This window comes from Schistocerca nitens, chromosome 2, assembly GCF_023898315.1.
Source record: "Schistocerca nitens isolate TAMUIC-IGC-003100 chromosome 2, iqSchNite1.1, whole genome shotgun sequence".
In the NCBI taxonomy this organism is placed as follows: Eukaryota; Metazoa; Arthropoda; class Insecta; order Orthoptera; family Acrididae; genus Schistocerca; species Schistocerca nitens.
The window spans coordinates 859,167,814-859,192,919 of record NC_064615.1 but is presented as its reverse complement, the minus strand read 5'-3'; the positions used below and the strand labels follow the sequence as shown (position 1 = coordinate 859,192,919).

The 25,106-nt window shown below is 38.4% G+C and overlaps 1 protein-coding gene across 1 annotated transcript in view; it reads right to left on the bottom strand.

Moving 5' to 3' along the window:
- Window positions 1-25,106, bottom strand: part of LOC126237121 (PCI domain-containing protein 2) — an 84,050-nt gene that overhangs the window by 13,446 nt on the left and 45,498 nt on the right. The window contains exons 3-6 of the mRNA XM_049946937.1: window positions 22,136-22,257; window positions 6,535-6,801; window positions 4,655-4,872; window positions 2,417-2,517 (exon numbers count right to left, since the gene is read on the bottom strand). Of these exons, the coding sequence (XP_049802894.1) occupies window positions 2,417-2,517; window positions 4,655-4,872; window positions 6,535-6,801; window positions 22,136-22,257 (708 nt within the window). The remainder of the gene's footprint in view (window positions 1-2,416; window positions 2,518-4,654; window positions 4,873-6,534; window positions 6,802-22,135; window positions 22,258-25,106) is intronic.

Here is a 25,106-nt window from a genome sequence, read left to right as displayed (position 1 = left end):
AGGGGACAATTGACAGGAATGGGGGAAAGAAATACAGTAGAAGAAGAATGGGTAGCTCTGAGGGATGAAGTGGTGAAGGCAGCAGACGATCAAGTAGGTAAAAAGACGAGGGCTAATAGAAATCCTTGGGTAACAGAAGAAATATTGAATTTAATTGATGAAAGGAGAAAATATAAAAATGCAGTAAATGAAGCAGGCAAAAAGGAATACAAACGTCTCAAAAATGAAATCGACAGGAAGTGCAAAATGGCTAAGCAGGGATGGCTAGAGGACAAATGTAAGGATGTAGAGGCTTGTCTCACTAGGGGTAAGATAGATACTGCCTACAGGAAAATTAAAGAGACCTTTGGAGAGAAGAGAACCACTTGTATGAATATCAAGAGCTCAGATGGAAACCCAGTTCTAAGCAAAGAAGGGAAGGCAGAAAGGTGGAAGGAGTATATAGAGGGTCTATACAAGGGAGATGTACTCGAGGACAATATTATGGAAATGGAAGAGGATGTAGATGAAGACGAAATGGGAGATAAGATACTGCGTGAAGAGTTTGACAGAGCACTGAAAGACCTGAGTCGAAACAAGGCCCCCGGAGTAGACAACATTCCATTGGAACTGCTGACGGCCTTGGGAGAGCCAGTCCTGACAAAACTCTACCATCTAGTGAGCACGATGTATGAGACAGGTGAAATACCCTCAGACTTCAAGAAGAATATAATAATTCCAATCCCAAAGAAAGCAGGTGTTGACAGATGTGAAAATTACCGAACTATCAGTTTAATAAGTCACAGCTGCAAAATACTTACGCGAATTCTTTACAGACGAATGGAAAAACTGATAGAAGCCGACCTCGGGGAAGATCAGTTTGGATTCCGTAGAAATGTTGGAACACGTGAGGCAATACTGACCCTACGACTTATCTTGGAAGAAAGATTAAGAAAAGGCAAACCTACGTTTCTAGCATTTGTAGACTTAGAGAAAGCTTTTGACAATGTTGACTGGAATACTCTCTTTCAAATTCTGAAGGTGGCAGGGGTAAAATACAGGGAGCGAAAGGCTATTTACAATTTGTACAGAAACCAGATGGCAGTTATAAGAGTCGAGGGGCATGAAAGGGAAGCAGTGGTTGGGAAAGGAGTGAGACAGGGTTGTAGCCTCTCCCCGATGTTATTCAATCTGTATATTGAGCAAGCAGTAAAGGAAACAAAAGAAAAGTTCGGAGTAGGTATTAAAATTCATGGAGAAGAAGTAAAAACTTTGAGGTTCGCCGATGACATTGTAATTCTGTCAGAGACAGCAAAGGACTTGGAAGAGCAGTTGAACGGAATGGACAATGTCTTGAAAGGAGGATATAAGATGAACATCAACAAAAGCAAAACGAGGATAATGGAATGCAGCCAAATTAAGTCGGGTGATGCTGAGGGAATTAGATTAGGAAATGAGACACTTAAAGTAGTAAAGGAGTTTTGCTATTTAGGGAGTAAAATAACCGATGATGGTCGAAGTAGAGAGGATATAAAATGCAGACTGGCAATGGCAAGGAAAGCGTTTCTCAAGAAGAGAAATTTGTTAACATCGAGTATAGATTTAGGTGTCAGGAAGTCGTTTCTGAAAGTATTTGTATGGAGTGTAGCCATGTATGGAAGTGAGACATGGACGATAACTAGTTTGGACAAGAAGAGAATAGAAGCTTTCGAAATGTGGTGCTACAGAAGAATGCTGAAGATAAGGTGGGTAGATCACGTAACTAATGAGGAGGTATTGAATAGGATTGGGGAGAAGAGAAGTTTGTGGCACAACTTGACTAAAAGAAGGGATCGGTTGGTAGGACATGTTTTGAGGCATCAAGGGATCACAAATTTAGCATTGGAGGGCAGCGTGGAGGGTAAAAATCGTAGAGGGAGACCAAGAGATCAATACACTAAGCAGATTCAGAAGGATGTAGGTTGCAGTAGGTACTGGGAGATGAAGAAGCTTGCACAGGATAGAGTAGCATGGAGAGCTGCATCAAACCAGTCTCAGGACTGAAGACCACAACAACAACAACATATTCCATTCCATCAAGTGTAAATCAACCTACAGAGTCTGTAACATGGAGACCCACAGTTTAATGTGAACTCTGAACCTCACATTAACACACACTGGTGGAGTTGAAAGAAGTGGTAAGTGAAAGATGAAAATCCTGCAAACAAGCAGGGACCAAATGCGAGACCTTTGGGTATGTAGTCTGGCACTTCACAACCGAGCCAGTGTACTGATATGAAATAGAGAATGATTCATTACAATAACAAGTGTACTGATATGAAATAGAGAATGATCCATTGCAATAAAAAAGTCAGTGTCAAACTAATTTATGGCTGTGCTTGTTATAATAACCACATGTGTCATGTAGATACAATACCTTTTATTATTAAGTACTTACAAGTAACATCTTCACAGGAACCAGATATATTAGAATCAAGCGCTTATTTCTCACACATTTCTTGTGGCATTTTTCAAATGCGAAGGACAAATAGGTATCAGCTGAAAAAAAAGGGCTTTAGAAAACAAGAATTCAATTTTACAAACTTTTAATTTAGGAATGCAACATTCAAAATATGAAACTGAGAGTCCACATTTACACTTACATGAGTAAAAGCGAAGAAACAAAGACTCTCGAAGCTGCAACAAGATGCTCTTTGCAAATTTGAATTTTAAAAAGCACCAGAACAACACTGTTCTCAGAATGTCAGTGAACTGAATACTTCTGTGCATGACATATTTTCACGATACTGGAAAATCCTTGCTGAATTACAAACAATATGACGTGGAAAAATCATCCTTCACCACACAATGGAGGAAATTGACAGTGGCAGTCACATATACGAGAACTCACATGCAAATCTTAGTCTGTGAACTTGCATTCTTCAAAACCCATATAAATGCACAACTAAATTGTTCCAGCATTTTGTGTCTGGGCAGGGGAGCATGAAGAAGCATGCAAGTCCATAAGCTGACTACCAGGTACATGTTTTTGTTTAGACGGTTGGCTACTCCTTAGCTCATTTCACAATTCAATAATTCGACTATTTTTCCTTCAAAAAAACAAAAAACATTTTTTTTTCATAGAATGAAAGTAAAAAGGTCCACGTATGGCAAAGAGATATTTCATCCTACTGAACTTAAAACAAACCCAAACCATTTAGTACTTACATGACTGACAATGACACACAATTATGGTCAGCAATCTTTTCACGAGAATTTACTGTAATAATCTTAGGATTCCTGGAGAGACAGCCAAAATTTGGCTAGAATGAAATTTTTAATCTCAGTTAAGTGTGTTGAACATTTGTACCACATATGAACAGTCTTGTACCAGAACATTGATCTACATACTTGTCTTTTGTGGGCAGTATTCTTACTTGGTGATCCAAATATTTACAAACAAAATGACAATTAGAGCTTCCCTTCTGAGATGCTTTTTTGCCAGTATTGCACAATTATGCTCTGTGGAGGAAAGAAACAATTCAGTAACTAGCTTGAATAAACTATATGACTCTTAGCTCAGGCACAAGAGTAGGGGTAACAGGTAAAAATCAGATATGAGTATATGAAGAGTTTGCAAAGGAACAAGTTAATTTTTTTTTTCCTTCCGTAGTTCAAATGGCTCTGAGCACTATGGGACTTAACATCTGAGGTCATCAGTCCCCTAGAGCTTTGAACTACTTAAACCTGACTAACCTAAGGACATCACACACATCCATGCCTGAGGCAGGATTCGAAGCTGTGACCATAGCGGTCGCGCGGTTCCAGACTGAAGCGCCTAGAACCGCTCGACCACAGCGGCTGGCTTTCCTTCAGTAACTCTGGCTCTCTCTGCAAGAAGAACTTTATTAGTTCAATTGGAAGAGCACTATCCACAAGAGGTCGGTATTTTTATCCAGTTCCTACTCTGTACTGTTTGAACTCTGCATGACTTTTTTAAGCTAACCTACTAGTGCAAAACTTCCATTTGTCCTTGACTACATACACACAGATATCTTTTTCACACATGTAAGGCAAAGTTTGCTGTATAATAAGGCGTACAAAAAATATTCCATGTAAGAATTAATTTCAGGCATATCTACTCTAAAATGGGGGTTTTAAGTAACACTTAATAGTCCAGCAATAATGACAGGTCAGCTCTTTTTAAAAAAGTATTTTCTGATCAGACATCTGTTCTGTGACCAAGGAAGTATGGACTGCCCGTTTTTATGAAGACATCTCTCACAGAAAACCGTGTTCCTTCATGTTTGATCATATTTTCCACAGAATATCTGCACTTCATGAATTGCTTTCAATTCTTTGCATTTTCAGTAGTTATTTTTCACTTGACCCAGGTCCATTTTCTTCATTTCAACTAAATATGCTGAGAGATTCATCTACATGTGTTATCCAGATAATAAAACTGAGGAGCTGCGGTTTTTCTTCCTTGCGTAAATATAGTATCCCTCCAGATCCATGTACACGTTGACACACAATACCAACAGAACTTTCATATGAAGTACCTTCAGCGAGGCTGTATGTGTGTTCACAAACATAATGTTTAGTCTATACTAATATTTAGTCTATACTAATTTCTATCAAACATTTTTTCAAGGTATAACAGTTTTGCAAAGAGATGAAAGCAAAACAAATTTACCTGATTTGAAATCACTGTCAAACATTGCCTTCCTTCCAACATAATACTTATATGTTATCTGCTGACTAAGAGAAAAATTGTCTTTCAAAGGAGATGATTCAATCGCTCTGATCAGAGGCTTGCACAAATGGAGTTTGTTTATTCGGAAATACACTTTAAACAATTGGTTTACAAGTGGAAGCATTCCCCATCTCTTGGTAGATATTTCTGTCGATCGGCTGAAAAATAATAGTGCTTCAAGAGTCACAATCATGCATAGTTCCACAGTACTCATTCACAAAATTATGTTCATCATATTTTTCTAATAAGAAAGTCTCAGTTTTACTGAAACAGCAGTTAATACACACACATATTATCTTTTCATATTACAGCCACAAGAACAAGCAATATCTAAAACTTACTACATATTTTCATTAATGTCATTACAGTTTAAAACTCGATGCTGGACTGAGACTCATAATATCTTAGAATATGCTACAACAAAGTGATAACTTACTGAAAGTATACAAAATATAATAATGAAACTTGGATCTGTGAAATTTAAGAATGAAAATAACACTGGAAATATTATAACAACAATAGTAGTATAATTAATAATGAAAATTCACGTCAAATTAAAACTGTCTGTCTGAATAGGGATCAAATACTGAAGGTGACAGAAGAGGTCTGGGACACAGTTTTAATCTGTCAGCAAGTTATTCAATCATATATGTATTCCTGAATAAATTAAAATTTTACTAAACACATTAAGATCAGTAAAGCTGTACAGAAAGGTTGTTATTTCTGCTGATATTAACATAAAAGTTAATGACAAAGTTGCAATAAATGTGACGGATCTCGTGTCTACAGATGATTTGAGACTGAATGGTGAAAACTTCATGAGAATGACTGCCCATTTAGCTCTATTTTGTTTCACTACCTTAGCTGAACATAATCTGTAACGTAATGACAATCATAAATTTTGTGTAAGATTATGTGGATCAATCTAATAGGAAAAATAAAAAATACCCTAGTCTGTTAGCAAAATAAGTTCAGTAAATTTATTCAATGAATACTTTCCATACATAACAGCATAACAGTTCATACAGTCACGTGTAGTTGACTCCTGCTTAACCAAAGAGACTAAAATGTCTAAATTGATCCAAAGTTCCAAACATTTTTAACAAGATGTACAAGATCATTTAACAGCGTAGTAGAACAAAAATGTCTGGACAAATTGCAAATAGAAAGTTTTATTTCAGATACCAGAAACAAATCAAAAGCTGTGGTCCATTAAGAAAGTTGAAGTAGGAACTATCAAAAATTATTAAAAAAGAATCTAACTTGAAGATAAGGAAATCTGTACATCACTCAATAAACACTTCACTGATTCCCAAGAAATAGATACTACTTCCCTGTGTACATTTATCCTGACTGCACTCGTGGTAACTCTAATGAAGTGAGATTTGATCCTGTGTTGCGTTGTAATGTGACTAATATTCAAAAGTCCTTAAAACTCTAAACCCAGTAAGATGGGATGAAATAGCAACATAAATACTAATGGCAGTACATCTTAGTACAGCATACCACCCCATTTCATTATCAATTAATCACTTCAAGCAGTTAACATTTCTGATAGAAATATGACCAGCTGATGAATGAGGCAGACACAGTGAGATAGGTAACTATCTGTCAATTTGTCTACTGCCAATATTTTCCAAAATATTTGAAGAGCCAGCACATAATTAAACAGAAAGAAATAATAAAACATAAAATTATTTCTGAAATCAAAATGGAGTACATCATTTAACTAGTTAAATGAAAGCAAGTATCTTGACAACAGGACGTATATAATAGATACATTCTATGGCATGACAAAAGCTTTCCTCTCTCCAACTTACTTGTCAGCAGCACATATCCTAAAGCAACCCATCAGACATTCAGCAGTTTTCTCAAAAATTTCCATGGGGCTCTCCACAGAGCGATGTGTAACTTGTTTATCTGCTTGTACGGCAATCATTCGCAAGTCTAAACAAGCAGCACACATTACTGGTAGGGCCCAATTCTGGTCCCTCTGAGACTGAAGCAATTTTGTCACAGCTTGTACCATTCCAGTCTGATAGTTATATGCAGGCATAAATTCTTGGTTATTGACAGCAGTAACACATCTGAAATAAGTAAAAAGTAGAATGTCATCTAGGTAACTAATTTATGTAAACATGAAAACAATTGAGAATACACTTTCAAAAACAAAAAACACAAAAAATCTTTCCCGCCAATAATTCCAGTATACTCAACAATGAATGATTATAATTGTGTTTAGGTTTAATTAGAACATGCTGCTAAATTCTGTAGAATAAAAACCTCCCATATGTTTTGACATTGTTTCATGCAGTTAACTGAATTTGATTTAATTATTCTAAGAGCAAAAGAATACAGGAAAAATATTACTGTCCTTAATATTCACAGAAGATGATGCCTTCGTTAGAGGATGGGCGCAAGCTCAGATTGAACAAGGACTGTGAAGAAAATCAGCTGCATCCTTTTAAAGGAACTGTTCCGACATTTTCCATAAGCAATTTATGTGATCTATGGAAAATCTAAATTTGAATGTTCTGGTCCTCTTTTAAGTCCATGCCCTGTACATTAACACTGCAGCACCATGAAGATACATATGCTTGACAAAAACCATGACAGTTGAAAGATATGGGAGGAAAACCAGTAATACCTGAAATTAGATGAAGACAAACTAGATCCACTCTCAGTGTTTGGAGGACAATCTATCAAGTAATCCAGCAGGAAAGTAAAATTTAGATGATCAGATTTTTAGTAAAAACTAGGATTCTGAGATGCACAAAAGAGTAGGCAGTTACATTCAAAAATTTGTCAGTTCCAAACATGCACTAAGATGTATTGATCATGTCATCCATTTCAAAAACACACAACTGTCACAGTTGTTTTTTTATAAAGGCAATTAAAATTTATTAATGGGTCCAAAACTTTATCAGAATGGAAAAAAATACTAAATGTAGATGTTAAAAGTATACTATCATTATCTCAAACTTCTGTTAAGTCACAAAAATCAAATGATAATACAACAAAAGTTAACAGTCTAAATATGTATCAATAAAAAATGCTTCCACCACAATGGCCTAGTGTGTTAAATAATGTCAACTATGATGGCAGCTGACTATTCTTTGGAAACACTAGTCCCTGATGCTAGCAATATAGAAGGCAGTAGTGTATATAAACATGAACCTAAAAGGCAAAAACTTTTACTTTGATGACTTTTGCAGTAGTGTGACGTGTTTTTCCACCTCTTCCTCATAATCAGATGACAGATGTTCATATAAAACCACTGTTTAGGTACTTAACATGTAGGTAATTTCCACTGTGCCAACACACAGCCCAACTGTTTTAGTTTGTGCAGAGACCACACAAGAGTAATGAGCACAGGACATCAGCAAGGTGCAATGTTGTCAAGCAGTCTCTACCTGCTCTGGAGGTGGCATTTATGCTCTGGTGTCACGGCTTGGTGGTATTTTGGAAGGCACAGGGGGAGCACCTCTACTGACACCATACACACTCAGAAACAACCGATAGAAGTTGTGGAGAAATGTCTTAAGCTTATGTGCTGTTTTGAGATTCACTTCAGGTATGTTGTTCTGAATAAAAATATATTTGTCACCAAGCATAGTAAACGTTGGACAGGAGAACAACCAAATAGAGAAAAGTTCTCTAAAAAGTCAGTTACATCATTTCCTAGTGAGTTGGTGTAGATGTGACCTCTCTTCTAGTCCTCAACCCTCTCCAGTTGAAACGAAGCCCCACAACAGCATTAGTGGCACTGCATAGCAGCTCCACTGCATCAAGAAGACACAAGAAGGCGACCATAAATCTTCAGTAAGGCAAAAGTCTTCACGAAGGACACTGAAGTGACAGATCAATCGAGAAGTGAGGACTTAGTTACAATCTGTAACCAGAGAGCTTTTTACCTCACTTCATTTTGCACCCAATATGAAAGACACAGATAAGAAGTGCTGAAGTAAGTGAGCTTTTGACATACAAAAGGAAATTTTCAAGAAATCATGGAGAAATATACGACATCGCCTAGAACAAATGAAGTAAAAATGAAGGAGATATAGGTAAACACACACTGTAGTGTCCTCCAGTATAACTGTTATACTTAAGAAGAAGTTACTTGGTGTCTTGAAAATAAACCAAACAAGCCTGAAGGTATAAATGAGATTACTTAACCATAGAAACCAGGTAAAAAACAACCAATATTTATGTGCTGAAATAACATGGGAGTAGAGAAGCTGTACATCTACAAAATGGAAGATTTCAGCGTCCTGCTTTCATGCCTACATGTTCATCGGTGATCTACAAGATCATCTTTGCAGCAGCTGAGCAACATGATAGCAGTGCAGCCTCGCATCTTAGGGCAGTGGCCAATCAACTGAATGTGTGACCACTGCACAGCAGCTACCTGAGACGTCGTGTCACCCGCACGCAGTATAGCGGCAGTATACTGCATGCCAGATTCGGTCATCTTTTATCAGCCCCAAACTTTCTTTTTAAAGGCAAACAATTTGTTAAGTGGGGGTGATACATGTTTTATTGGTTCTTTACATTGATGTCCAAGCAAAGAAAATAGGCTTCCAGTGTTTGGAAGGCAAATATTATTGTTTTTTTTTATTGTATGCCAGTAAACACTCAAAAAATGTGTAACAAAATTCAGAAATTTTGAAAAAATTGGGACACTCAAAAAATGTGTAACAAAATGTCAGAAATTTTGAAAAAATTGGAGGAGTTATCAAACAGCAGTAAAGCTCTACCAGAGTGATTAAATAAAATATATGAAATGCATAATAGTATTAAAGATTTAAAAATACAAGGGGAGGAAATAGCTGTGACCTTTGTAAAATTACCAGAGGAGTTACAGGCTGAAATAGAAAACCAAAGTGATTTAGTCAGGAATGAGGCTCAAGTACAGTGTAAACAGGCAGATTATAAAACAAAACATACAGAGAAATTTTCTACCCATGAATTTGAAGAAATGCATAGTCAAATCTCAGATACGCTAAGCTGAGTAGAGGCATTAGACAAGTAGAGATTTTGGTGAAATAAGTGGTGCACCAAACACTTTCACAGATTTGGAGGAACACATACAAGAATTACTTAAACAAAAAGTACAAGACAGCACTTAATCAAAGTACAACAGAACATTTAATCCACTAGTGGTGCAAAAGGAAATTCAAAAGTTATGGCAAGCATTAGAAGATATCCACAAGGAACATAGAAAAAGGATGGCTGGGTTATCAAGTGACAAGGAAGAACTCCGATTAGAAAAGGGCATGAATTTTCTGCAATGATTCCCAAAGTTCAAACCTGACGGGGAAGTACACCTCAAACATTTTGTGCGAGCATTCTCCAGGTCATATGAAAATAGATTTTGCACTCATTTATTTGTGGGGTCGCAGCAGAGTGGGGAACTTCTCATTCGGAGGGGTTTAAATCTTGAGATGATTTTAAGGAAAAGTTTAAGAGGTCCTCCAGCACTCAAGAGAAGTTGACACTAGAAGAATTTCTAGACCCAAGATATTATAATTGTTCCTGGGGAAGTTATAAGAAGTACACTAAGTGGCATTTTACCCGATCAAAATATTTAGATAACCCATCAGATGAATCACATCTTATCAAGGTATTGGTACAAAGATTGCCACACTATGTAAGGAAGGAAATATGGTACAGAGGGTTGGATGCTTCAAATAGAGAACACAGTGAAGAGATCAGTAGGAGAACAGGGGTAATAATAACATGGAAAGTAAACATTTTCCCAACCACTTTGCAAGAAAAAGGGAATTTCACTTTTGCCATGTTAGTAGAAGAAACAACACACAATCACAGGTGTTTGTATCAAACACAAGACAACAATGGTGTGAGTAATACAATACCTATAAATACAAACAATGGGTTACTGAAAGGGAAGTACCCAGTAACTACATTGGAAAATGTGGAATGTCCTGGGATGGAGCCAGTATCCAGGATGTGACAATACAATCATAGACCAATGTATAACAAAAACTTCTTTCATTTAACAATAAAGTATCTACACAAGGGTGACTGCTAGACAAAAATGAGCAAATTGAGGGAAACTAACCACAACCCCTAACCACTGGGGGGGGGGGGCTAATGATGGAAAGAAAGTAGACATTTATTTAGACTCAGGTAGTGAGATTTTCTTGATCTCACAAGAATTTTTACACACAATGAGAAAGGAAAACCAGTATCCTATTCTAAGTGTTACAGATGTATATATCATAGGGATAACTGGGAGTAAAGGTAAGTTAAACAAGGAACACGAACAATGTAAGGAAAAGATAGACTGCTACTTACCACAAAGATGACACATTAAGTTGCAGACATGCACAATTAAAAGACACTTACACCTTAGCTTTCAACATGGCCTTTGTCAGAAAAAGAAAGATAAACACACACACACACACACACACACACACACACACACACACACACAAGCAAGCACACCTCCGTCCTCTATGGCAACTTGGCCAGAATTCACGTCCAAGCAGCTAGAGATCACAGTCATGTATCTATGAGTGTGCTTGCTTGTGTGAATGAAAGTGTGTGTGTGTGTGTGTGTGTGTGTGTGTGTGTTTTTCTTCTTCTTTTTCTGATGGAGGCTGTGGTCAAAAGCTTACGTGTAAATGCCTTTTAATTGTGCCTGACTGCAATTTCGCGTGTCATCCTTACGATAAGTAGCAATCTATCTTTCCTTACACTGTTGATGTTCCAACCTGAGGTTTACATTGTTTAACCAAGAAACATATAGATATATAAGGATAGGAAGTTGTCAATTTATGCAAATCTTGCTGATAGTACTTAACACTAATAAGAAGAACCTCCAACTGATATGCAGATTGATGACACTGATATACAGGGTGTTTCAAAAATGACCGGTATATTTGAAACAGAAATAAAAACTAAACGAGCAGCGATAGAAATACACTGTTTGTTGCAATATGCTTGGGACAACAGTACATTTTCAGGCAGACAAACTTTCGAAATTACAGTAGTTACCATTTTCAACAACAGATGGCGCTGCGGTCTGGGAAACTCTATAGTACGATATTTTCCACATATCCACCACGCGTAGCAATAATATGGTGTAGTCTCTGAATGAAGTTACCCGAAACCTTTGACAACGTGTCTGGCGGAATGGCTTCACATGCAGATGAGATGTACTGCTTCAGCTGTTCAATTGTTTCTGGATTCTGACGGTACACCTGGTCTTTCAAGTGTCCCCACAGAAAGAAGTCACAGGGGTTCATGTCTGGCGAATAGGGAGGCCAATCCATGCCGCCTCCTGTATGTTTCGGATAGCCCAAAGCAATCACACGATCATCGAAATATTCATTCAGGAAATTAAAGACGTCGGCCGTGCGATGTGGCGGGGCACCATCTTGCATAAACCACGAGGTGTTCGCAGTGTCGTCTAAGGCAGTTTGTACCGCCACAAATTCACGAAGAATGTCCAGATAGCGTGATGCAGTAATCGTTTCGGATCTGAAAAATGGGCCAATGATTCCTTTGGAAGAAATGGCGGCCCAGACCAGTACTTTTTGAGGATGCAGGGACAATGGGACTGCAACATGGGGCTTTTCGGTTCCCCATATGCGCCAGTTCAGTTTATTGACGAAGCCGTCCAGGTAAAAATAAGCTTGGTCAGTAAACCAAATGCTGCCCACATGCATATCGCCGTCATCAATCCTGTGCACTATATCGTTAGCGAATGTCTCTCGTGCAGCAATGGTAGCGGCGCTGAGGGGTTGCCGCGTTTGAATTTTGTATGGATAGAGGTGTAAACTCTGGCGCATGAGACGATACGTGGACGTTGGCGTCATTTGGACCGCAGCTGCAACACGGCGAACGGAAACCCGAGGCCGCTGTTGGATCACCTGCTGCACTAGCTGCGCGTTGCCCTCTGTGGTTGCCGTACGCAGTCGCCCTACCTTTCCAGCACGTTCATCCGTCACGTTCCCAGTCCGTTGAAATTTTTCAAACTGATCCTTTATTGTATCGCTTTTCGGTCCTTTGGTTACATTAAACCTCCGTTGAAAACTTCGTCTTGTTGCAACAACACTGTGTTCTAGGCGGTGGAATTCCAACACCAGAAAAATCCTCTGTTCTAAGGAATAAACCATGTTGTCTACAGCACACTTGCATGTTGTGAACAGCACACGCTTACAGCAGAAAGACGACGTACAGAATGGCGCACCCACAGACTGCGTTGTCTTCTATATCTTTCACATCACTTGCAGCGCCATCTGTTGTTGAAAATTGTAACTACTGTAATTTCGAAAGTTTGTCCGCCTGAAAATGTACTGTTGTCCCGAGCATATTGCAACAAACGGTGTATTTCTATCGCTGCTTGCTTAGTTTTTATTGCCGTTTCAAATATACCGGTCAGTTTTGAAACACCCTGTATATATATACTAAAGCTTATGAATCTATCCTTTTAGGTGAGAAGCAGAAAAATGAATTATACAATATTCTATTGAAATAAAAATCAATATTCTCTGATAAAATGAGAGTAATAGGTGATTATGTTTGTCAATTTAAGGTAAGAGATGAGAGTTCTTTCTTGTGTAACTCCTATCCTGTAGCTTTAAGTTTACAAACTGTGATACAAGAAAAAAATAAATAAAATTATAGAAAATCAAGTGTCTACAACAATCCATTGTTAGTGGTGAAAGCCACAGGCAGGGTGCATCTGGTCTTAGATAAGCATATTCTAAATAAGCATGTAGAAACCAAATAGAGTTAGACCTACGTGTATAGATGAATTGATTGCTAACTATGAACAAGCCAAATATTTCAGTCTGATGAATCTGATAGCTGGCAAGTAAAATTGCATGCAGCTTTCTTGTTTGATGGAAGGTCATAAAAAATTTTTGTGCAAAAAATTATTACAGGAATCGATTATTTATGTAGACTCCATGATGTATCAGTTCAGAGGGAAAAGTGCAGCACCATGTCTGTTGGCATAATGAATGGTACCAGCAACAGAAGCACAAAAAATGAGAATGAATACAATGCAGAGTGACAGGAAACAATCTTTAAGAGCTGCAGAAAGTGCAAGAAATAAGTAATTGTTTGTGAAACCTGTATTGTTACAAACCCAATCAAATAGATTCCAACTTCAGGAGTGACTACCGTTCTTGCAAACAGTTGGAAATTCTACCATGGTGTTGAGCAATCTCCTGATCGGGCAGTAGCTTTTCATAATCTGGCTTTTGAACAAGCAAAGAATACACAGGTGTATGTACAGCTGGGAAGAAATGCCTCTCAGTGTCACCAATATCTCACATTTTTTACATCCTCTCCTCTTCAGTTCATGGAGTCACCTTCCTGATATTTACCTCCACTTCTGCTCAATTTAAACCCACAAACCATTAACTATATCCATTCCAACAGTTCCGCAACAATACATCCACCTTCAGACATGGTTGCTACAGCTTTGAAGTGACAAGCAATCTCTATCTCAGTATGCTGACCTTCACTTCTTAATTATATGAAGATTTGGATACAGTGCTAGAATGAATTACCCCTTTCCCTGGCAGGAATACTGGAGTAGGCCGAGAACACACAAATCACCAAAGTAGCATCGAACTGAGAAGTTATTCTTTGATATTTTCAATGGGGAGATATACATTCTGTTGATTTAAAATGCGTGGCTAAAAATCCTATGCCAAGATTGCAAATTTTCTTTATTGATTACTGGTTTCAGCTAAATGCCAAGCCATCTTCAGATCTATCTAATATGATGTTCAGTGTGTAATAATTACACATTGCCACATTCTTAGAGCTAAGTAGCACTAAAATAAAAAATCATAGTTGGTGTCAATTTACACTGTCATACACTGAGCAACATTTTCGACTGACCTGAAAATGACTCGGCAATGATCCAAAACCAATAAAGAAAATTTGTGATCTTAACATAGGATTTTTATCCACACGTTTTATCTAATTGAAACACTTGCACCAACCTGTTCAGTCACCATGACTTATTACTATTATGTAGTATGCTGAAGTCACTATCAAAGCACATCAACAGTATTTTTGTCATCATGTCTATACCATAGCCACCTAAACATCTCCAATACGAACATGCCTAGTAAAGCACTGTGACATTCAAATCAACCTTATAGAGCTGATGAGAGGTTCCCATCAATATAAAACTGACAGTTCTAATGTACCGGTAAAGTAATAAATACTGAGCAACTGCAGATAACTACTACCTTCCCTTGTTTCTTTCCCTTTACCTTGCCATGTAGAGACCAGCCACTACTGTTTCCTCCACAAGTTCCACATTTGTAATATCTTTTCTAACAACCTGCCTTGGTTATACTGAAAATAAAAGTCACAGTTGCAAAAACTTAAGCATTTCGCTGTGGTTAGGCATCATCAGATTATGTAAAATCGTAATGAAATTCACTGCACCAGCTATCAAACTTCTATGTCAACCACTTGCACATAAAACCGTCTGGATGAAAATCAAGTCATCACTAAAGCTAAAAAGAACTATGGGAACCTGTGCTTCTTTCATGACCCATAACAACCATGCCACCTAACACTACTACCTACCTCAGTAAAAATGTCAGGGGTGTGACACTCACTCACTCACTCACTCTCTCTCTCTCTCTCTCTCTCTCTCTCTCTCTCTGTGTGTGTGTGTGTGTGTGTGTGTGTGTTATTTGTTTCTTTCTTTCTTTCTTTCTTTCTTTTTGCCTCATTTATTTGGTAAATAGTCATGTATCATCATTAAGTTCATCCCAGATTTTCCAATGCCAAGTTTACATCAAAAATGCATGCCAGAACATCTAGGAATAGGAAAAAAACATTACACTTGGAGTCTGTCCTCACAGCAAGAGACAAAATGAAGTGAACACAGGAGGAATAGGTTTCTCTTAATCACCTTTACAATAGTTTCATTCTTATTTTCATTAATCCTCAGTTAACAAAAATCAACTCAGTCTCTTGTTTTGGAGTGTTCCAATGGATGCATATCATTTTGTGGCTATTAACTTTCTAGTAATGTTCATTGCACTTTACAAATAATGAAAATAGGAAGAGACAACACTAGCAGCATGATTATGAAATACATTTAACAAATGTCTTGTGTAAAACTATGCATAATTATGTTAGTAACTGGAATAAACTGATGCCTGGAGCCACCATTCACAGTAATTTCCTTCTTTCTTCTCTCCTCTCTACACTCAGCGATTCTGTTCTAGGCTAAAACAAATTAATCCACTGCAGCTCAACTTGAAATTTAAAACTTTTAACACAGAAAAACACTGTAATTTGACTTCGGTAATGGAAAGTCTTGATGAAATAAATTAATTGAAAGATTCAAGGTAACACAAAATATTTGAACCCCTGAATCGTCAATAGGAACTTCAACAAAGCAGATTGTGAAGTATGCCTGGACAGGCATAGGTTCCGGATTTGAGGCCCAGTCTAGCACATAATTTGAATCTGACAAGAAGTTTCAATTCATATTCATTCTGGAAACAATCAGTCTACACTGTGGCTAAGCCATTTTTTTCATAACTTCCTTTCTTCCAGGAGTTCTGGTCCCAAAAAGTATGCAAGCAGACTGTGAAGTTCAGAAAGCAGGGAAGAGGTACTGGCAGAATGTTGAAAAGGTTTCCTCTACATGAATTCGGACATATGGAGAATAATACAGTATAACATGCAGTCAAACAATGGAAACTCCAGGATGGAATGTAACAATATTATGAAAAGGATAGTTGCTACTCACTCTATGGCGGAGACGCTGAGTTGTAGATAGGCACAACAAGAAGACTGTCACAAAATGTGCTTTGTCAAAAATAGAACACACACACACACACACACACAGATGCAACTAACATAAACACTATTCTCTGGCAGCAAAAGACTGTGGCCATGCGTGTGTCAGTTGCATCTGTGTGTGTGTGTGTGTGTGTGTGTGTGTGTGTGTGGGCGCGCGCGTGTGTATGTTTTTGTCTATTTTTGACAAAGGCTTTGTTGGCTGAAAGCTCTTTTTGTGGCAGTCTTTTTATTGTGCATATCTGCGACTCAGCATCTCCGTTATATGGTGAGTAGCAACTATCCTTTTCATAATATTGATAACAAGCAGTCACAAAGTTACAAACTGTGCAGTCAATTTGGCATGGCTTCACAATCATTTCTCAAACTGAGGGAAAAATGACTGGCACAGTTCAATTTTTTACTCCTGTATTGAGAAGTTTCCTCATATTTGTCTATTAGATGCTGGCCTTCGGTTACAATTTAGCCAAACAATGCAAAAAAAAAAAAAAAATGATGCTTTCAAAACACATTCTGTTCAATTTTAACTATATGGTGTTTTATGTGAAACTGAGGATGATGATCTTTTTAATTTTATTTTTAATTAATTTTATGTCATAGTATTCTCAATCTACAGAAGTTAAATTTCACTGTCCTGAAAAAAATTATCAAAGTTACAAAATTATTTGAGGAAATGTAGTTAAGCAAAGCTGACACTTCTGTACATAAGGATGGAGGACTGTAAGTTTGCCTTTTATATTGGCAGCTATTTTAAATTTTTTCAACATTTAAGTTTCAACAGCAGAAAAGTTTACTCTATAACTCATTAATTATAGTAATTCTGTTTATTTTAAGTTAGGAATGAGAAAACCCAATAAAAGTACCTAGTGAACCATAAAGTGGCAATTAATATGTGAATGACCACATGTAAGTGTTGAAAGCAATGGTGTCCCATACGTGACAGTTTTTTTGAATTATTACGAAAACTAAACCATTTAACACTTGTCATTTTTAAGTTATATTGGTTGGTATAACTACAACCTTAATGGTATACTATTTATTCAGAAAATGGGGAAAACAATGTCACCAAAGCATATGAGAAAAATTTGAGAAATGTTGCAGAAAGATGACAGCAAGTACAACACCCATCAAGAAAAAAGAAGATTATAGGACAGAAGAAGACAGGAAAACCAGCAAATACAACACCCATAAAGAAAAAAAGAAGATTATAGGGCAGAAGAAGACAGTAAAACATGAATATACAGACATCTTCCTGTGAAAAAGTTTTAATTGAACATCTTAAGGAAGCTGAAAGGAAAAAGAAAATACAGGCTTCAAATAAAATCTGTACCAACTGAAGATGAGTTTCAGACCTGTACTCCCCAGACAGGATCATATAAAAGCCAGTCACTTGACATAGCTGTTTTCTGGGTAAAGATGCTGTTTCCTTCCAGCCCCTCAAAAAAAATCAGCAGTTACAAAAATGTTTGTATAGGAAAGCCTGCCTAAAACAACAGAAAAGCAGATTTTCTTAGTAGACATGAAATCTTCACCTTCTATACTTACAGGTGATAATCTGCTCAAAATACAGAACTTTTTCATGAGACACAATCCACTTTCAATTACCTGATATGAATGATATCAAATCTATGTACACCCAACAACTGAGAAAAAGAGTTAGCTTGCAGAAATGTTACACGAATATGACAATAAAGGAAGCTTTTTACAGATTCTGAGATGAGTGATGAACAATCACATCTCGAAGAAGTTACACTGTCAGAAACAGCTGTGGAAAAGAAGATGCCAAGAACATTTATTTTGTTGGCATTTCAAACTGCAAGAATGAAATCAGTCAGATACAGGCGTGCTGCAGTTACCCAAAGGGCTGTTGAAAAAAACTGAGAAATACAGCTTATGTGTAAGAGATCTGTAGGGGACTCAGCAAAGATGTTGAAAGCTGATGAGGAGGATGAACATGAAGTCTGAACCAAGTTCTTGCTATTCTTCCGAATCCAGATATCAAACATGTTAGGAACGCCTCATGTTATGAATTTAAACATTTTGAAAGTGGATTAGTAGTCATCAGTTTTTTTAGTAGTGAATTTTTCAAATTAAAATAATTAGATACTCAGGACTTTAAAGTAACACTGTACTGAAATTTATCTTATTTTTAGGTAACAAAATTTACTTACAAGGTTATCTAAACGGGAAATGAGGTCTAAATATGGTAACTACTGATTCATTTATAAATTAATATAATGAAATTAATTTTAAATATAAAAACAGGTCTTTGATTACAGTTTTTATACTTAAGTATCAGTAATGTACCTATTATGACAAGGATAAACTGCTACTCACCATATGGAGGAGATGAGGAGTTGCAGACAGGCACAACAAAAAGACTGCTACACACTTAAAGCTTTCATCCAAAGCTGTCTTCTAAAGTAGAAAACACACACACATTCACACAAGCACAACTCACATCCACACGACTACTGTCTCTGGCTGCTGCAGCCACGACTGCATACATGCTTCAGTTCAATGACTGCTTCACAGCCTGCACCATCTGTGTGCCGTGTGCTCCTGCAATTTGATTGTTCCAGTGTAGTGTGTTCGATCTCTTTCGATTCGCTTTGCGGTGCACGGGTTGATGCGCCCTCTGGGATTCCGTGTGGGAAGCCGAAAGGGAGTCTCGGGCAGAGGGGGACGAACGGGCCTGGGCGGAGCGATGCGGGAAGATCGCGGAAGTCACGTCGGCAAGTGGTGTGATTGTGGCAGTTGCATTGGGGCTGGCCAAGCAGCGGAACTGGAGGTGCTGCAGTGACTCGCTGTCGTTCATTCTGTTTATGAGTTCAACCTTCCTCACACTGTGGCATTATTATCGGCATTTGGATTAATATTGTTAAAGGTGTGCTGTTAGTTTGGTGCATCTTCATCTGGCGGGGTTACAGCCAGACTTCATTCTGTCGTATTCTGGCTTGCATTGCTGAGCAGTGAGGGCTCCCATGTCGCGTGTCGAAATACTGACTTGTGCCCTGGTTAATTTACGGATTAACTGGAGTGCTTATGTGGGCGTGATGAAGTGTTTCACAATAACCTTACTTGAGTGTCTTTAAATTGCATTTCAGTTTGTTACTGAACTTATGTCATTTAAGGGACGCCTAAATTGTCACACTAGTCAAGTAAAGTTCAAGTCTATTGTGACACCACTGTTTACCTGTTGGATTAAAATTAATTCAATCTTAACCACAGCTAGGAATAATTCAAGGTTAATTGTAAGTGCTGTGTGTGTGTGTGTGTGTGTGTGTGTGTGTGTGTGTGTGGTTTTTTTTGTCACTACTGTTGAGTGTTAAACTGTTTTGGAAACCCCTTTGACGCCATTTCAAGGTGTGGTTTTAGAAAGAGTTCTGTGGGTACTGTTGTCAACGGCTCTGCAACGGGGTTTCTGGCCCACACATCTATCGCACGCCAGGGGTTTAGTGCCAACCGCCAACAGTGCGGTAACTTCTTATCAATCCTTTTCCAATCACTGTTCGGTCTATGACTATTGATGGATTTCTGTGGTATAATTCAAATGCAGGCACTGTCTTGTTAACTTGTCTGAACTGAATGTGCTTTCCTTGTAAAACAGATCGTTACGGATTCTGAGTAGGTAGTTTAATCAGTGGTAGGGCACTCGTTATTCTGGACCAGACTGTAGTTGGCATTAATTGCATTGTCTTGGTAAATCGGTGTGCTACGTAAGATTATAATGCAAGCGCCATTGTGGGTAACATTTACCATTTAACTATATGAGTTGGTTCTGTGAATCATTGTGGCACACAAGGTCACATAAGACAGTGCTGTAGTGGGCAGATATTGCTATATGCCTGTGATATTATTTCCTGTAAGCCATTGTGCCCGTTAGGTTATGTAAGGTGACCAGTTTGGTAATTTTCTCTGTTTCGTAATAACATTTTACAAGCATTAAAATTTTGGGAAAGTTTTAAATCTCATATTTGCAGATTGTTTGATGTTAGATAACTTGTTGATGATTCATGTTAAATCATCTGATGTACATTTAAATTGAACAAGTTATGTGTCAATATGTTGTTACCAGTACCTTGCATGAATTTCCTTGCGTAATAAATTAAATTTTATATTCTATCCTCAATTTGTTGCTCAGCCTTCCACTCCAGCAGCCCCTGTATCCTGCTCCCTACCATATCAATCTGGATCCTTTCCACCAACACCAGCTTTTCTGAATTGCATAGGTGGGGACTCTCCCTGCAATATATCCTACATTTCCAAAACCCCCTGGCCTCAACCTCTGCTAGTCCCTGTCCTTTACCTACCTGTCCCTTCCCTGCCCCAAATCCAGCACTACACAGCCTTCTATTCCATCAATACACCCACTTGTCTTTTTCCCCTCGTCTACTCCCCCCCCCCCCCCCCCTCAAACTACATACTGCACCTAGCAGCCCTACCCTGTCCCAACCACATCCCTGAATGTTCCCACTAGAAACACTAAACCCCTGCTCTGCTATCCTGCCCCTCCCTGCCCCGGCCTCCTCCTTACCTCCACCAACCCCGAATTGCTTCTCCCTTGGGGAGCAGTTGCTCTGCACAGCCCAGCTTCAGTGGCCAGAAACAGTGGTGATGAGGATGTGAGCTGTTCTTGTGTGGGTGCCTTCTGGCTGAAAGCTTAAATGTATAGCAGTCTTTTTGTTTTATTATTTATTCACAGAGTTCTTGTAAAATGTTGGTGGGGATTCAATGTTATGACTATTTCCTGTCCCACCTGTGACTAAGTTTTACAGATGATTAACAGCACACTTTATAAACATCTGATATTTAGATTTAAAGGGAAGGTAAACCAACTGTTCATATGATCATCAGTCAATCTTAAATTATTTCTATTTATACTTTCTGTTATAATAGCTTTTGATTGTGAAAAACTGTCCCATCCATTACAATGAAATCCCCCTACATCTGTCAGCATTAAATAATAGAAGACAAGGTGTAAAAATACTGCAATAAAGCCATTATCATGGGCAAATATTATGTTTTGTAAGCAAAAAAAGTGTTATAGATGGCACCATAGCTGAATACATATTTTTAATGTTTATTTCCTGTTTTTCCACTTTGAGGAGCAATAACATAGTATTTTTTGGTCCTTTACATTTGTCGCTATGCATCAGAATTTTCTCAATCATTCTTTTTTTCTATTTTAGATTTGTGTCAATCTAACATTACTGGTATAAAGTTATTTTTATGTGAATAGCTCTTTTGTTATAATTTGGATTTAATCATAAGAAGGATGTAACCTCAGGTTGTCAAATCAAGAAGGTGGCTTTCATATGAATATTGGTAGTATAAAAAGATTTACTTTGCACTCAGTAATGAAATTTGCTTAGCAGTTAAGTATCAAAATAATTTACAACATTGGCTAAGTACCTATCATCACTGAGATGCACTTAGTTTTATATACTTCCTGTCAAAATAAGTTATTGGCACACAATACATTCTCAAACTCAATGAATCAGGTTTACCAAAAATAGCAGTCAGAATTTTCCCAAATATGCTGAACCAAACACAAATAAAATGAGGAAGTGTTTCTGGCACACAATTTGTTCAATTGCTTACCTCAAATGTGCTGAAACTATTTCATCCAGTGGTGGCTCAACGATTTTTTCAACAGCTGCCTCTGGATTTGATACTTGCAGTTTGCTGCTGGCAACATGAGGATGCCGAAATGACAAGTACTCCTGAAAATGAAATTGCCAGACTTTCATAAAATTCTTCAGTCAAGTTTCTATTTCCTCATTTTGTGTGGAACAATTTGTAGATCAAATAAAACTTCATGTACACAATACATCCTTAGACAATACACATGAAAAGGAATCTGGGCAACTGTCAGTAGAATAAGAACTACACTACTGGCCATTAAAATTGCTACACCATGAAGATGACATGCTACAGACGCAAAATTTAACCGACAGGCAGAAGATGCTGTGATATGCAAATGATTAGCTTTTCAGAGCATTCACACAAGGTTGGTGCCGGTGGCGACACCTACAACGTGCTGACATGAGGAAAGTTTCCAACCGATTTCTCATACACAAACAGCAGTCGACCGGCGTTGCCTGGTGAAACGTTGTTGTGATGCCTCGTGTAAGGAGGAGAAATGTGTACCATCACGTTTCCAACTTTGATAAAGGTCGTATTGTAGCCTATCGCGATTGCGGTTTATTGTGTAGTGACATTGCTGTTCGTGTTGGTCGAGATGCAATGAGTGTTAGCAGAATATGGAATCGGTGGGTTCAGGAGGGTAATACAGAATGCCACGCTGGATCCCAACGGCCTCGTATCACTAGCAGTCGATATGACAGGTATCTTATCTGCATGGCTGTAACGGATTGTGCAGCCATGTCTCGATCCCTGAGTCAACAGGTGGGGACGTTTGCAAGACAACAACCATCTGCACGAACAGTTCGACGTTTGCAGCAGCATGGACTATCAGCTCGGAGACCATGGCTGCGGTTACACTTGACGCTGCATCACAGACAGGAGCGCCTGTGATGGTGTACTCAACGACGAACCTGGGTGCACGAATGGCTAAACGTCATTTTTTCGGATGAATCCAGGTTCCGTTTATAGCATCATGATGGTCGCATCCGTGTTAGGCGACATCGCAGTGAACGCACATTGGAAGCGTATATTCGTCATCGCCATACTGGCAAATCACCCGGCGTGATGGTATGGGGTGCCACTGGTTACATGTCTCGGTCACCTCCTGTTTGCATTGACGGCACTATGAACAGTGGACGTTACATTTCAGATGCGTTACAACCTGCGGCTCTACCCTTCATTTGATCCCTGCGAAACCTTACATTTCAGCAGGATAATGCATGGGCCTTTCTGGATACAGAAAATGTTCGACTGCTGCCCTGGCCAGCACATTCTACAGATCCCTCACCAATTGAAAATGTCTGGTCAATGGTGGCCGAGCAACTGGCTCGTCACAATACGCCAGTCACTACTCTTGATGACTTGTGGTATCGTGTTGAAGCTGCATGGGCAGCTGTACTTGTACACGCCATCCAAGCTCTGTTTGACTCAATGCCCAGGCATATGAAGGCCGTTATTATGGCCAGAGGTGGTTGTTCTGGGCACTGATTTCTCAGGATATATGCACCCAAATTGCGTGAAAATGTAATCACACGTCAGTTCTAGTATAATATATTTGTCCAATGAATACCCGTTTGTCATCTGTATTTCTTCTTGGCATAGCAATTTTAAAGGGCAGTAGTGTATATGCAGATAAAAACTGAAAAGAATGAAAGAAATTAAAGGCTTGTGTTAGCCATGAAACATTAATAGCAAAATAATGTAGTATGTATGCATTGGAAGGCTGGGTGGCGACCAAAAGGAGGAAGGTTGACTATTGAGATGGGAAGGGAGCATTTTGAGGAAGTATTTAGGATGGTGAGAGACGAAGGAAGCTTGAGAATAAGGACAAATGCAGAACTACAGATGGTTTCTGGACAGATGAATTGGAGAAAAAAAGTGATGTACAGAGAAGAATGGAGGCAGATGACGAAGGAGGTCAACCAACTCCTAATTTAATGCATTTATAGACGGGTTTTTATCAATCTTCAAAAAACTCTTCACCAAGAAAACAAAAGTATGGTACTAATGAGACTGCAAAAAAGCCCTGGATTACAAAAGGAATCAAAATATCAATTGCAAGGAAAAGAATTTTGTTAGGATAAATAGAGAAGTAAGATTGATTACATATTTTGAGAAAGGCTGTGTTGTCTTAATGAAGGTGATTAAAAAAACTCTCTTTATATGTCCTACATGAATAATTCAGATAGTACAATTAAATCTATATGAGCAATAATTAAAAGAGAAACCAGGAAATAGGTCAAAGAATGTCAGAAGTTTGTTATTAAAGAAAATGTCCAAATAATAAATGACAGTAGTCAGGTAGTCAATAAATCAGATAGCCTAATTACTTTCTTGAAATAGCTCAGAAGGTTGTGTGTGTTGATTTCACAACACAGTTAAAGTTCCACCCCTGCTCAGCATGTGGTGCCAATGCTGCAGGAGTTTTCTAACTGCGACAAGAGGGTGTAAGGATCAAAGAGGCCCACTGCTAACACTACTGGTGCAGGCGAGTGAGCGACTTGCATGATAGTATGAGGCCTGGCCAGGAGGATCTGAACACAGACACTTGGAGCAACCGCCAAAGAAGATGACTAGTGGCTGAGTGGGAGGATAACAGGCAGACAGCGGCACCAATTGCAAAGAAGACTGACCAGCCGGTGTAGTCAAGGCACCCAAGACGTCTGTGCTTGGAGAGTATGGGCAGTGAGTTCACCTTGTGCTGTGTGCCCAATATACTGGACTCAAAGTGAAACTCTCACATTTGACACACCTATGCCTTGATGTCCAGACAGTAAACTGCCTGAATATGCCACCCAGAAATATTTGTCTTCACTAGTGTTGTTTTCTGTTCAGGTTACTGGGCTGATGTTTCTCCATTCTTCTTCTTCTTTTTCTTCTTGAGGATTTCAAGAGACTGCGCTAGAGTTCAGTTATTTAACTCTAC